This window comes from Erpetoichthys calabaricus, chromosome 12 (assembly GCF_900747795.2).
Source record: "Erpetoichthys calabaricus chromosome 12, fErpCal1.3, whole genome shotgun sequence".
Taxonomy (NCBI): Eukaryota; Metazoa; Chordata; class Cladistia; order Polypteriformes; family Polypteridae; genus Erpetoichthys; species Erpetoichthys calabaricus.
The window spans coordinates 8,457,136-8,471,479 of record NC_041405.2 but is presented as its reverse complement, the minus strand read 5'-3'; the positions used below and the strand labels follow the sequence as shown (position 1 = coordinate 8,471,479).

General features: G+C 39.1%; 1 protein-coding gene across 1 annotated transcript; it reads right to left on the bottom strand.

The window, feature by feature from the left end:
- Positions 1-2,945: 2,945 nt before the first annotated feature.
- Positions 2,946-14,048, bottom strand: LOC114661807 (butyrophilin subfamily 1 member A1-like). The gene is made up of 6 exons (XM_028815008.2): positions 13,419-14,048; positions 9,560-9,898; positions 9,064-9,360; positions 5,413-5,691; positions 5,188-5,283; positions 2,946-3,645 (listed from the first exon to the last, which is right to left on the bottom strand). The coding sequence occupies exons 1-6, from the start codon at positions 13,453-13,455 to the stop codon at positions 3,197-3,199; spliced, it is 1,497 nt and encodes a 498-aa protein (XP_028670841.2). The 5' UTR covers positions 13,456-14,048; the 3' UTR covers positions 2,946-3,196.
- Between the last annotated feature and the right edge of the window lie 296 nt (positions 14,049-14,344).

Sequence of the window (14,344 nt, the reverse complement as noted above, 5' to 3'; positions counted from 1 at the left end):
TCAAAATGGGGATGAAACTTCATGATACGTCATGATGACCCAAAATTCAAGCAACAATCAAAACAAATCAAAGCTTGCAGACACTCATTGAAAAGTAACATGCCTTTGATATACTGATGTTTCTCTTAACAAATCACATTTAAAACATTTTGATTGCCTCTTAAATTTATAAGTTGTGAGGACCACCTCTAAGAATAGCTGTCATCACAAATAAGGTTTCACAAAAGGCGCAAAAGAAAGACAGGGAAGGGTTAAGCAAAGAGAAGAACATAAAAGAACACAGCATTCAGAAACCATCACTGAGAAATTTTCTAAAGCCTGTTACAAATGTCCAGGTACTGTATTTTATTTATTTCATGTATACAGCTAGAAATGGGATAAACTTAGCATTACCCAGTTAAAACTCGTATTATACAAAAGACCTGGATAAACCTAGCATTATCAGGGTAAAAATCGGGCTTTATCCGGGTAAAGTGTGACCTACCCACGGGTTAAGTTATTCGAAATTCATCTTTAACCCATTTTGGTTTGGGTAAACCTAAGATTACCAGAGTAAAGAAAGAAAGTCATATTTTATCCTGGTTTTACCCACGTCTTTCAATAATGTGAGCTTTACCCAGGTAATGCTAGCTTTATCCAATTTTCAGGCTTTACCCGTAATACATATAGATTTAAAGTGGCATCTTTAATATTTACCACTTTAATAAAAGAAAAATTGTGTTCAGTGATAAAAAGTTTTCTAAGGAGAATGCAGACAGATGGGCATCTCAGCTTGATTGGTTAGCGGTCTCTTTCCTGGCTGGGAGTCCCTTATAGAGGAAAGGCTGAAAGAGGCTGCCTCTCAGGGCCCTGTTTTTCCTCCAATATGCTAGGTGGCAGCAACCCTCTAGTATGGCTCCAATTTAGACACCCACAGGGCCTCATGGGAATTGTAGTCCTGGTGAGCAGCTTTGCTGGGGTCATTGTGTGCTGGGGGCAGGCGCTCACGTCACGGGGAAGTTCCACCCAACATGGAAGTGTTTCCAGGTTACGGTGTTGATGCGTCGAAAGTCCTTCCACTGGTCCAGGTTAAAAAGGAGAACTCCACGTTCCCCTGGTGAGTCACTGTAGGGAATGGTGTCGGGCAAATCTCACCTTGGACAAGTGGTGGAGAATTAAAAGAAAAGACAAGACATGAATTGTGTATTCTGTATTCTGGAAGGAGAAGAAGCCTGGTATTTGTAACAAAATAAAAATACTTTACTTGAATCAGGGACTTGTCTGTGACATTGTGCCTGGGGCTTAATTATGCCCCCTACAGATCACAATCATAATGTAGCTTCATCTCTTAAGTGACCCTATATTAAAATTTACATTAGGTGAACTTTATAATAATACTAATTTCAAGTGGCTTGCCAAAGATTAAACGCTCTGGGGTAATAAACAAATTACCGATAACCATACTGTAGTATGGGAGACTGTCAAAATCCACTCCATTTAATATTTTTTTATTTGAGGTCATTACATATTAATATATATAGCTCACCAAGATATACAGTATAATATGTCTTAATGCCAATGCAAAGTATACATAGTAGTTGGAAAGTTTAATCTTTTTTTCTTTTATTTAGGATATTTTTAGATACTTTAAGAAACTTATTAATATTCAAAAAATTGGGAGATTTCAGTTTATATATTGGCATGCATATGTTGGAAGGTGCTATTGTGTTCAACATTACATTTTATATCTTGGCTTTTAATTCTGAGTTTTAATTTACAATAATTATAATGTCTTTGTAATAGTGTTGATTGCACTGTACTTGTAATTGAAAGTGTGCTTTGTAAGAATAAAATTAATTTAACTGAATTGTGGCATAAGCGTATTTTGACTTGTTTCAAATCCAGTTTAATATAGGAGACAATAGAGACAATGGAACGTCTTTTTATGTTTGATGTCTGCATGAGCTTTCTGTAAGGAACACTTAATGGAATCACATATGACATAGCAGATCAGACATTTAGTGTCAGCGTCTGTTATATTATGTGGCTGATGAAATTAATCAATGAACCGAAACATCAATGAATGATCTGACCAAGACTAGCTTGGCCTGTTCTCTGGATTTGACCCTAAATTATCTCATTAAGGTCTTACAAGAAAAAATATTATTATTATTATTATTATTATCCAGTAGTGGATTTGGGAATGTTATGTTAAACTGATTAACGAATGGATAAATGCGTAGGTGTAGCCAAGGGGTGGATTTGTGCTTTGAACCCCTCCTACAATATATTTTATGACAGTCATAGATGGAATTATCAATTCACTTTCTCATGGCCTTGAAACTAATTCCTAGCTATGCCTCTGGACAAATGTATTATTATTGTTACTGTTGCTATTAATGCTATTATCCGTGACTCCAAAGATCGACAGATGATATTTGTGTACTTGTGCTCATATGTTATAATTTGATGTATTGTTTAGAAATTTTTGTTGAAAGTCATCTTTGCAGCAGATTCATTTTATTCCTAATGCCTGGCTATATCGCAATTTAGAAAATGTATTTAAATTAGCTGTTTAGGTATGTTTCACTCTGAAATCCTGCCTTGCCTAACTGAGTTCAGCAAATGAATTGTTAATGATTAAAATTTAACTGGAAGAACTTGACATTAGACATAAATAAAAATTGATTAAATAAGTACAACAAATACAAATAAAATATAAGCCAAGGAGGGAGCCCCAGTGCGATTCTGACACCGAGCTCAGCACCCTTGGCACATTCCAGACTTTCTTCTTATCAGTCTTCCTTGGTGTCCCAGTTCCTCGGGGGCTTATGGAGAATTTATCCAATTAGGAGGTGATTACTATCTTCACTGACCCCTACCTCCCCACACTTGAGTCAGCCCTTCCTCTGTGTAGTGTCTCAATGAGATCAATTTTGTTTTGTGGTAACCTTATAAATTACATATTAATATTTTAAAATTTTATTACAAGTTTTTAAAATGCATGTATTTTATATTTTCTATAAATGATCACAAACATACTTTGTAATTCTATCTTAAAACAAACTTTTGGCTTTATTAAGCTGCTCATTTTATAGTCTGCACTGAATGAACTTTTATTTACAGTCCCATAATACACAGCTGTCCGCATGTCTGTCATGCCCACCTTCATGTGTTTTGATGATCGTCCACTTCTCCTGTGCTGTGGGACCTGCAGTCACAGTTCGTCAGGCTGCCACGTCAAACTGTTAAAGCCTTCATTCACCCTCACCTTCCTCTTCTTCTGCCTGGTTCTTATCCGTCCCGAGTTGGCTGACATGATGATGACTTTGCACTGTACTGTCACCTCCTCATCCTCCATCTCAGGAACAAATGTAACCGAGCTGAACATCCGGTCAGTCAGCAGGACAGCAGTCTGCTCAAGTAGTGAGCTTCCATCTTCATTTTGATCATTTTTGATGGACTCACAGTTCTGCAGACAGTATCGCTTTTCACCTGTAATTTCCTGCCATGCTTTTCCTTTCCTTTTGATCCTCCAGGTCACCTTTTTAATTTTGCAGTCATTTCCAGTAAAGCAGCACTTCAAAGTAACTCTCTGGCCAGCATGGACTACTGAGGGAACATCAATGTCAGACATGGCGAACCTCCAATGATCATAGACTTTGACTGAAAAAGAGAAAAGGAGCATGGGAGTTAAAGACAGGTGTGAACCGAAGGATGTGGGGTAGCAGGTGTGCAGCACGCGAGATGTACAGAGGTCAGCATGGAAGAATGGCTCTATGAATTGTCTGTTTATTGCACTTTTTTATTATGAATGAGGAGAATTTACAGTTAAATGAAGTGTAAGAGTGAGACTGTCCAACTACCTGGCCTATAAATGATCATGAGGCAGTTGGGCAAATAGCAAAAAAGTAACAAGAAGACCAGAAGATAACAACAGATGGCGCTACTACACCATCTTGGAAAACTAGAAGCTGAAAAACACATTAAACAGTCAGTTATTTAATTTTGAACAGCCATGTCAGCTTAGTGACAAATAACGTCATAAATGAGATATTTGAACCATTTTCTCAAAAGCAGTGTAACATCTTTATCAATTTAAAATGTAAAGAAGCAATTTTTAACAGGGACATTCTGGATTAAATGAATATTTTTCATTTTTGTAAACATGTTCCAGTTTGCACAGTTATAAAGTATAGAATAAAAACATCGTTTACATTTATATAATTATGGTTAACTCTATCATGGTCTGAACAGCACTCTCTACTATGCAATAAAACACTGAGGTCTTTGAGTCAGTCCGGTCCCTCTGTGCAATCTGATTGGTCAGTTTGGCTTTGGTGTGATTGGTCAGTTTGCCTTTGGTCATGTGATTGAAAGAGAAAGTGCCGGGCAAACGAGTTTGAGACACGCAAAGAGGAGTCAAGATGTGGGAGGCACGCTGAAAGTCACCTTCAAAGATGGGAAGTACAAATGTCTTGAAATGACAGAGTCTGATAAGTAGGCTTTAAGGGAACGTGCTTGACAGAGGATCAAGAGAGGCTCAGAAACACGAGGATCCAGAATAAAGATATTTGAGGATCACAAGATATCAAATATGTTAAAATGTATTCTTTTGACAGGTAACGTGGCTAGTAAAAATGAAAATTTATTGGTTCTTTGATTCAAGACAGACTGGTAGCTGATTCAAAATCAGTAATTAGTTCCAAACTAAACAAACAAACATATGTTGGACATGGGTTCTAAACTATCTGTTACATTAGCCTGAAAGTGACCCACTGTAAGGCATTTTGATAAGGTGTTTGAAAAGTGTGGAAATAGCAATGTCAACCACATAACCAGGTGCCAGCTATGGTGTAGTTTGTTTCAATTCTCTTCGATTGTCTTCTGCTTGAAGTCTGAATGTTGACCCTACAAATATATTGTGGTGATGGATGTATTTGAAGATCCTCCAGGTATGGAAGGTAGACATTCGTAGATAAGATAACATCATCCTACCTTACTTACCGTTCCTCTCATGTTGTTTTCTCTTAAAAAAACGTGGATGGTCCTTTCTATCCTTACATTCTAACCCATGCTGTTAGGCTGATGATGACACGACATTTTCTGAATATGATTGACTGCGGCTATACAAGAGCGGGCCCTATCGTGTAATGGAGCTCTTTAAGCAGAGCAGGTTACAGCTTTAATAAGAAAACAAAAACTCACATGTTCTGTAAATGGCCTGAAACAGAAGATAAAGCATCACCAAAGAAAAGACCCCAGTAAGTATCCACGGAGCTGCATCAAGTGTCTTGGCCTTATCTGTTAAAAAATAGAAATCACAAAGTGAATCTCTTTAACGTGGGCCCCTTTTATTGCCTGCACTGTGGAGGGCTGTTGCCTAGAATGATGGCCACTGCAACACACCAAGTTGGAAGATGAGAAATTCACCTTGAATAGTAAACATGACGTTTTCAGTCAGTGGTCTGTCATGTCCTTCGATTTCAGCTTCACAAGAGAACTCTTCCTTCTCCTCTTCTGCAGTAGTCAGTCTGAGTGGCATCTCACTGGCACACTCTTTCACAAGGTCGCACTCTTCTTTTCTTAAAACGTTCTTGTTTTTTTTCCAGCTGACAGTGACATGGCTGAAGAGACAGCCATCCAACGTACAAATGACGTTCACCTTTTCGTCTCTCAACAAAGTTCTTGTAGACACTCTGAGAGTTGGTCCTGTGAATAAGTGAATGAGGCGTTAGTGACATTCATGTCTGTCCAAAACCTTTAGGGAGCAATGTTCCTTTCTCCCAACCTCCCGCAAAAACTTTGAAAACTCCAAAACAAATTTTTTACTGAGTTCTGTGAGTACAAAATTGCACGTGAAGCAAAGTTTTGTGTCAAATTCATGAAGCTGTATGTGTAAGGAAATGTGGCTGTTTGAATCAGCACTATCTTTCATCTTGTGATATTATTTTATTCATAACCAATTGGGTGATACAAGCATGGCAGCGGTTGGTCAAACTTGCAGATGGGAATTTCATTGTACTCTGTACACACGACAATAACTCTGCAAGGAACTGATTACACTACATTTTTTATCAAGGCAAAACTTTATATTTTTGAATAGGCAAATGCTATTGTACACCTGAATATTGTTACAAAGTGCGATAGACAAAAGTCAAGATTAAACAGAATTAAGCGTGATATTTTACCACCTTCTACTCAGAATGTTGTAGAAAGAGAATGACTAGACATTAATTCTAGTCCATTTTATGATAAGTCACTTGCAGTATAACGTTAGGGTTAGGGTGAGGGTTAGGTGTGATTTCTTACCATTTTAAATCAACACTAAATGAATCAACTTTGTAATTTGTGCTGGCTTCTGTAATAATATGGAGACCTGCCACGGTATCTGTGAACCCCAATTCCTCCTTGCACCCATACTGTAGATGCATTTTGTGGTCCATGCATTCAGTTTTTCAACAAACCATCCAATTAAATATCATGGGATAAAATATCTATTTATGAAACCTCAGTATACAAGGAAATACAGTGGAGTAGCGTTCGTGATTCCAACCCAGTTATCTCAATTAGGAGAGAAAAAAGAAGAGATTCTCGATTTAGGAAAGGAGAGAATCGATATTTATCATGGAAGTAGTGTAGATTACAAATGGGGTGCTTGTATTTCAGCTAGCAATGACAAAAGGGTCAACGTTTAAAAACGCACATAAAAATGTACTTTCTTAACCCATCATACACAATGTACCCAAAATATGCCAGCTCTTCCTATAACCAATGTGTTTCAAAGAAGAAATTCTGATGGCCTAACATAATGAGCCAATATAAATAACCAAATAAGCCAAATGTAAGTCAAATATGGAAAAACAACCGAATAATGTAGTAAATTGCTTCATTTCACTGCCTAACTCCTAATTCTGCAAAAAAACAAACAAAAAAAAATCCCTCACCACTTAACGTTAAAATTCTGTGTATGTTTGGACATTAAAGTTATCGTATTTCCCAGGTAACCTGTGTGTTATGGGGGCTTCATTCATGATTCAGGTGTCTTTAATTCCTTTTGCTTTGTCAATATTATTTTATTATTGTGTTGTATTATTTGGTTGATTTGTTATCTTTAATTACTGTATTATGGTTATTACATATTTATTGGTCCTTTGAGCCATCCACCCCATTGTATTTAAGGGTACATCCACACTGTTACATTTTCATGTTATAAAACGAAAATTATCTCCATCCACACAGAGTTTTCATATCATTTATAAAAGGATCCCTGTCCACATTAAAATTCCTGAAAATGCATATGACGTAGACCTTTGCGTATACTGGGCACATGTGCATTGGCAGAAGAAGCCTTGAAGAATTCACAACCCTGTAAAAATTAGATTTCTGTGTGATTTGTGCACTTTCAAAATCATCAGCACATACAGGACTGTAGTAATGCATTCACAGCATAAAAAAAGAAAGAAATTGTTTAAGGAGTTGCAGTGAACTGCCCACGAATTGTCACACTAATGCATTAATCACAGCTGAAAGTGACAGAAAATCTTCAGAACTGTCGACGGTAGTCTTGTCACTAACTAAAAACACTGTAAATGTTAAAACGACACTTAAAAAATCGGCTCTGTGTTCATTTGCATGACGACTGATTATAAGCAGTTTACAGCAATCAGTACAGAGTGGTGGCTCTGAGGCTAAGGATCTGTACTGGTATCCAAAAGGTTGCCGGTTCAAATCCCTGTCACTGCCAAAAAGAGATTCTACTCTGCTGGGCCCTTAACCCTTAACCTTTAACTGCTCCAGGGGCACTGTACAATGGCTAATCCTGCGCTCTGACCCCAAGGGGTATGCAAAAACTAAGTAATTTCCTTCAGGATTAATAAAGTTTAAAAAAAAAATATATATATATATATAAATGTCTTTGCTCGACTGCACTGTGCTTTTGTGTCTGTTTCTGTATTCTTGTGACCTCAGCTGCATTCTACACTCGTCTGCTTCATTATGCATTTTGTTATTAATTTTGCTGTTGAAAGAACCCCTCATCATTGAATGGCAACAGGATTCATCACAAAATTATATTGACCGGCAAATTATTTGTAAAACGCAGTTTAGATGCATTCAGATAAACAGCACAGCAAGGACCATGTAAAGAAACTGTCCTATACCCACTACGTCAGAGTATGATTTTCTTCCATAAAGGGTAAATTAATTAGGGAATGAAACATAATAATGAGTCGGATCCAATCAGGAAAGGGTCATCTAGTAAGCATGAACCAACCAGAGCATGATGGGTTCAGCATTAACAAAAATGATCATTCTCACCCTTTCACACTGAAACACTGTACTGTTGTTTTTAGAATCCTCCGGTGCTGGAGGACATTTTGGTAAGTATTCATTTTTGTGAGTTTAAAAGTTTTGCGGGAGTGTGTATGAAAGGTGTAAAATGTAGACAAATATCTGAATTTTTAAATAAAAATCCAGGAGTGTGGACAGGGCCTAAGTTGAACCTAAGGGGCGGGGCCCTATGATTCTGGTAGGACCGCCCCCAGAGCATTATAAGCCTGAAAAAGCTCCACAGCTAGCACTGAGGCGTTGACGTTTGTGAATATTTGCTTGGTGCTCCACTGAAGTGAATGTTCAGTTTTATATGTGGTCTTATTTTTGATTCGTTGGTACTAAACTTTGTTTTGACATTGGATTATGTTTGTAGATTTTGGTCTTGTTTGGGTTTGCCTTTAAGTTTTACCTTTTTGAAATTATTTTTGGTTTGTTGTTGCTTTTCTTTCTTTGAAAGTTTTTTGTAAATAAAGTCTCTTACTACAAGGAAAAAATGTTTTGTCTATTATGGGCCAGGGATTTTACAGTTCCCTTCTTCCCTTGGTCCTTTTTGGCCTGTACAGGCCATGAAGTCTACTTCTTGAACTTGGGTAAGTCTTGTTTTGTGCTGATGGGGCCTACGCTGTGTGCTCAGATGTTTATGGGAATAGAGATCTGACTTTTTATTTGAAGCCTACCATGTTTGTGAGTTTGGGGGATCTGACAAATCATAACACAGTGATCATATCTGAAAACTAAGGTGCCACTTACTGCAGATTTGGAAAGGGATCTTCACGTGGCCCCCATCTAAAGACACATGCTTCACCTGGCAGGAGAGGTCCCAACCAATATCATCACTGGAGGGCGTGTAGTTGTAGCGGCTCATTGCACCCAGAGTGCCATCAGGGGTGATGTGCCAGTGCAGAGGCTCCTGGACAGTAAGAGGCTCCAAGTCTCTTAACCATTCAATAGAGATGTTTCTAGGGTAGAAGCCCTCAGCATGGCACTCGAGTGAGTTGGTCTGACCCATCAACACCAGAGGGGAATTCACAAAGACTTTAGGAACAGCTGGAAAGAGAAAACATCTATGAATACTTGAGGTCAGCTAAACAAAATAGTCACCTGACTAACTGCCCCAAACTCCTAGTGGTTGGCCTTTTAATATTTAGTTAGATGTTGGGATTCAAATCCACAGTACTAACCATTGTGCCATCAAGTCATCTCTTGATCTGTGCATAGAAGGCAAGAAATGGAAAGCTGTCCTTACCTGTCACTTGTAGCCACAGTGAGCCTTTTGACTTGTTTATGGCATCATGCACTTCAAATTCATAGTCTCCTTCATCTCCAATGGCAACGTCTCTGACTAGCAGTGAGGCGCTTCCTTTCTGCAGCTCAGTTTCCAACAAGTCTGCTTTACCGGTGCTTTTCGTTTTCCCGTCCTTGTACTGTGCTAGCTCCACACCATTGTGTTTCCAGGTGATGCTCACATGCTTCAGGCCATTTTTACTGTCTTTGAGAGTGAAGTTGGAGGTCAGCAGCACATCTGAGTGGAGGAGAGCAGTCAACTCAGGGTGGGGTACACAAAACTGGAATTTGGTGAATGCAACTAAAAAAGAGAAACAGTATGGATGTCATTAAGCATTAGCACTGCCATGTAATTAATGTTTATTTGATAGGGTGGCTTCTGGAGGGTTTACAGTTAAAAACTCCAGTTAACTTTGTAAAATATGAATGTTACATTTAGTGTTCAGAGAATCTGGTGAATAGATAGATAGATAGATAGATAGATAGATAGATAGATAGATAGATAGATAGATAGATAGATAGATAGATAGATACTTTATTAGACAAATGGGGCCAAACAACAAGAAGGCAGTTGGTACAGTTTTTATAATTCCATGACCAGAATAAAATGGGATTTTCATGTTAAATTCAAATGGCAGCACTTTGTACCTCCAGAGAGATGAATGAGCTGTCATTGAAAGTAAATGAGATTTAGGGTATCACAAAAAGCCAATATCTGCAGATCTTAGGAGTCAGATTCTTGAAAAAGTTAGCTGTTTGAATAAGCGCGACAGCAGAGAGCTTCTTCATGGCACCTCTGTACACCACCGGAGTGCTGCAGGTTTTCCTTTGTGACACTTTCTTAAATTGACTAGTTTTCCCTACATTTGATATACAGTGGACCTTTGACTTACGAACTCAATTCGTTCGCGAGGGCTGGTTGTAACTCAAGTTGGTTGTAAGTCAAGACTATTTTTCCCATAAGAAACAATGGAAATACCCATAATGCGTTCTGAATCTCCCACAGCAACACTTACTTAACCTTTTCATAATAAAAAAGGGTTGTATAATGTGCATAATTTACCAAAAACACCAATAATTTTTCTAATGTACTAACCAAAAAATTATAAAAAGTGCCTAGCCTGCCAGAAACAACAATTTCATACTGTACTCACCATTTAAGTTGACATCTTTGGCTTGCAGGAAGGGAGGAGGAGAATGAAATGGAAGGTGGTTATTGTTTGGAAGGAGTTTCCTTATACAAATCTTTTCTTTGTAAAATTGTCGAGATGGTGGATTTCGACATGCTGTACATATTAGCGAGATCGGTCACACGAACACCACTCTTGTATTTCCGCACAATTTCCTTCTTTGTTTCGATTGTGATCACTTTCTTTACCTTCGTTACCTTCTCTTCCTTCCTTAGCAATTATCGAAATAAATTATATAAATCACTGCACTGACCGAAATTACGTCCACAAACACATGTATCTGGGCTCTGATTGACGCTTACGAACACTCTCGTGGCTGTTTGTTTACAATCGCGCAAGCAGATACACGTGACCGCATTCGGGTCGTAATGCAAGACGCTGGTCGTAATTGAAAACAAAAATTTTGGTTATAAACCAAGTTGTTCGCATGTCAGACTGGTTGTATATTGAGGTTCGCCTGTACTTTGTTTTGTTTTGTTTTAAGAGTTGGTTCTCTAAATTGCTTCTTTTTTGCTTAACCCCTTAACCGCCCTCTGCCGGATATATCCGGCATCGTAGCTTTATTGCTGACGCCTTACTGCTGGAATAATCCGGCACATTTGCCTGTGGTTATGTGAATGCCTGGCGCGTAGTATAACTGACAGTTTGGCGTGGGTATTATTACTACATTGTATTTCGACAACTCTGCGCTTGTATTGGCCGATCACGTGATGTGATTCGAAAGTGAAAGCTGTGAATATGGCTGTGAAACGTAAACTGACTTCAAGTGAGGTTTTGCAGGCGATTTTGGACAATAATTCTGATCATGATTGTAGCAGTTCTGAAGAAGATTTTAGCGACAATGATGATCAGCAACGTGCGCTGCATGATACTGTGAATGACGACGCATCGGATGATGGCAATGAGTGGGTGTATCCCCAGCATCTCAACTGGACTGCTGCCCATTATCTGAGCCAGATAAGAAAGATCCAAACCGTGACTGCTTGTTCAAGCTACGTTCTTTGATTGACCATTTATTTGAAACATTTCAGCAGGTATTTCAGCAGGTAAATACTGCTTGAATAAATGTAAAGTAAAAAAACGAAAATTGTTCAGATTTCTCCTGGCATGGGGAATATTTAGGGAGTTGGCGGTTAAAAGGTTAAATAGCAGCTAAACAAAAATGGGATATGAAGTGAGCCGAAAGATAAAACTCCAGCCAATTTAACTCTGACTAGTTTCTTAATTAAAAGCAGATTCTTGTTGTTAACGACAGCCATCATTTAATTTCATGGCTATGTGCTGCTTTCATTTCCAAAACTGCTGCTTTTCTTTTTTCTAAGAACATCGTCAAAATGCATAGTATCAAAACTAACAACAGAAACATTTCATGTGTAGCTCCTAGCTTAACGGAATGAGTTGTCCACCTCCATTCGCAATTCTGATTCCCTTAATGTGTTCAAGATGTTGTGGCGGATGGTGGGGGCTCTTACCTGGCTGGGACGCGTGTATAATTGATGGGCCTGGGAGAGAGTGTCTTTATTGCTTTATCTCCCTTGGAATGATAGAAGGCAGCCCCCCTGCGTTGGCTACAAGAAATTATTTAATAAGGGTCTCCTGCCTACCAACAGCTAGGAAGTCCCATCTAGGATGCCACTTGTGGTAACTAGGGGGTATACAACCCCCCAAACCCCGGACTCAACAAACACAGAGGCCAAGTTCAGCACACAACACACCTTTATTCAGCTGTGGGAAACGTTTTTTCCCCTGTTTCCCACCTTATACAGTACAATCCAGGAAGCACAATAACCAGAAAGACTTTCTTCCTTTCTCTCTCTATATCTCTCCTGTCACTTGTCCACCTCCACTCCTTCTTCCGCAAGCTTTGTCCTCCACTACCCGACTCTGACTCCCTTATATAGAGTACCCGGAAGTGCTCCAGGTGTCCTGTGATCGTCTTCCAGCAGCACTTCCAGGTGTGTAGTAGAAGGGCTGTGCAGGCTCTGCAGCAACCCCTGGCAGCACCCATGAAACCCAACAGGGTTGTAGCAAACTCCAGCTCACAGCACGCTTTGCATGAATCTGTGGTGCTGTAGCAACCCAGGGGTGCTGCCCTCTATCCTTCTGGGTGAGATGAAGCCCTGAAGACGCTCTCTTCCCCAGCCCATCCACTATACAGGCATCCCAGCCATATATCTATCAAACTGACATTAGTTGATAATAATCTGGGAATTACAAATCACTAGTATTTTTGTTTCTGAGCTCTTCACTTGTAGTGAACAGTTATGTACCCTTGTCCTGTCATACTTGTTTCCTAAACAATTCCCCATTCTGATGTTTACTCGTTTATGCTGCCCTCTTTTGTAAGTCGCTTTGGATAAAAGCGTCTGATAAGCAAATAAATGTAAATGCCTTTGCACCCAACACTCCTGACCCTTCCTTCAACTTTAAAAGTCTTGGATCCCGAAGGTGTCTATTCCATAAAATGAGCAACACAATCCTTTCTTCTAAGTCAGGGTTTCCATGTTGCCCCCTCAAGGTTACAGTTTAGTCTTTAGTTCTTAGCAAAGAAAAAGCAACCGACTTCCCAATTTCAAATCTATGGAGTACTGGAAACAGAAAAATAAGCAGAAATCTTTAAGTAGAACTTACTGGTTAGCAGTACAGTCAGTGTCCTCCATTTCTCCATACTGAACACTGCATTCTGTTTCAACAGGAGAGAGAAAACACACAAAGAGCTGGGAGTCCCAGAGGCAGAGGTGCAAGAAAAATAAGAAAACAGAACATCTGATGAAAACAAAAGGTAAAAAGAGCTGTTACAGTATAAAAAAATAAACACTTTCAAAAGACCATGGGGATCCAAGACTCTCCAGAGCACTCAAGAAAACTGTTTTCAGTGACGACACGCCCTGCGCATATCAGTTTCTTGTAGGAAAGTGTTCAAAGTTCATGTGGCGTTAACTCCAACTCCTCTCTAAGTTTACAATTAGGTGCACTTTTTTGTTGTGAGGAAAAAAAGTCATTTTAAACACTAACTTATTTAAATTCACTTTAAAGGTAATCAGCATGGCTGGGTGCAGGAATGACAGAATAAAACCTTGGGACACCAACTGGGTCACCCCATTTAATTAAATAAAGTCCAAGAAAAAGCACAACTCTTGGTGTTTGTACAAGCAGCCCTTGGGGAAATAATAACAAACGTATTTGGCTCTGCACCACAGAACTGATGATCATTTTACTGGAGTTCCCCTTGGCAGGTCACTCTGATTGCAAAAGATGCCTCCTTCTTTTTTTTTTTTTTTATATTTTTATTTTATTAATTTTCATTGTAATCATTCCATACAAACAGATCAATTTATAACACAACAAAATTGAAGATGCCTCCTTCTGGGCAGCCAGGCTTCTTATACTGCCCAAACTGGAAGGGGCATGGCTAAGCACACTGACTGGGTTGTTTCTCAGAGCTACGGGGGAGAGAAAGAGAAGAGAACGTTAGCAACAGCATCCCCTCTGGCCCCGATGGGTTATTACATACCTCGACCGAGCCCGACAGGAGATTCTCTGACAGGTCAGGTCAG

Bases quoted from the DNA above. Each gene is read 5' to 3' on its own strand.
- LOC114661807 (XM_028815008.2), bottom strand. From the start codon at position 13,455: ATGGAGAAATGGAGGACACTGACTGTACTGCTAACCA. The intron at 9,899-13,418 runs GTAAGTTCTACT...TCTCTTTTTTAG, and splicing joins ACTGACTGTACTGCTAACCA to TTGCATTCACCAAATTCCAG. The intron at 5,284-5,412 runs GTGAATTTCTCA...ATTTTTTAACAG, and splicing joins CGTCATGTTTACTATTCAAG to ATAAGGCCAAGACACTTGAT.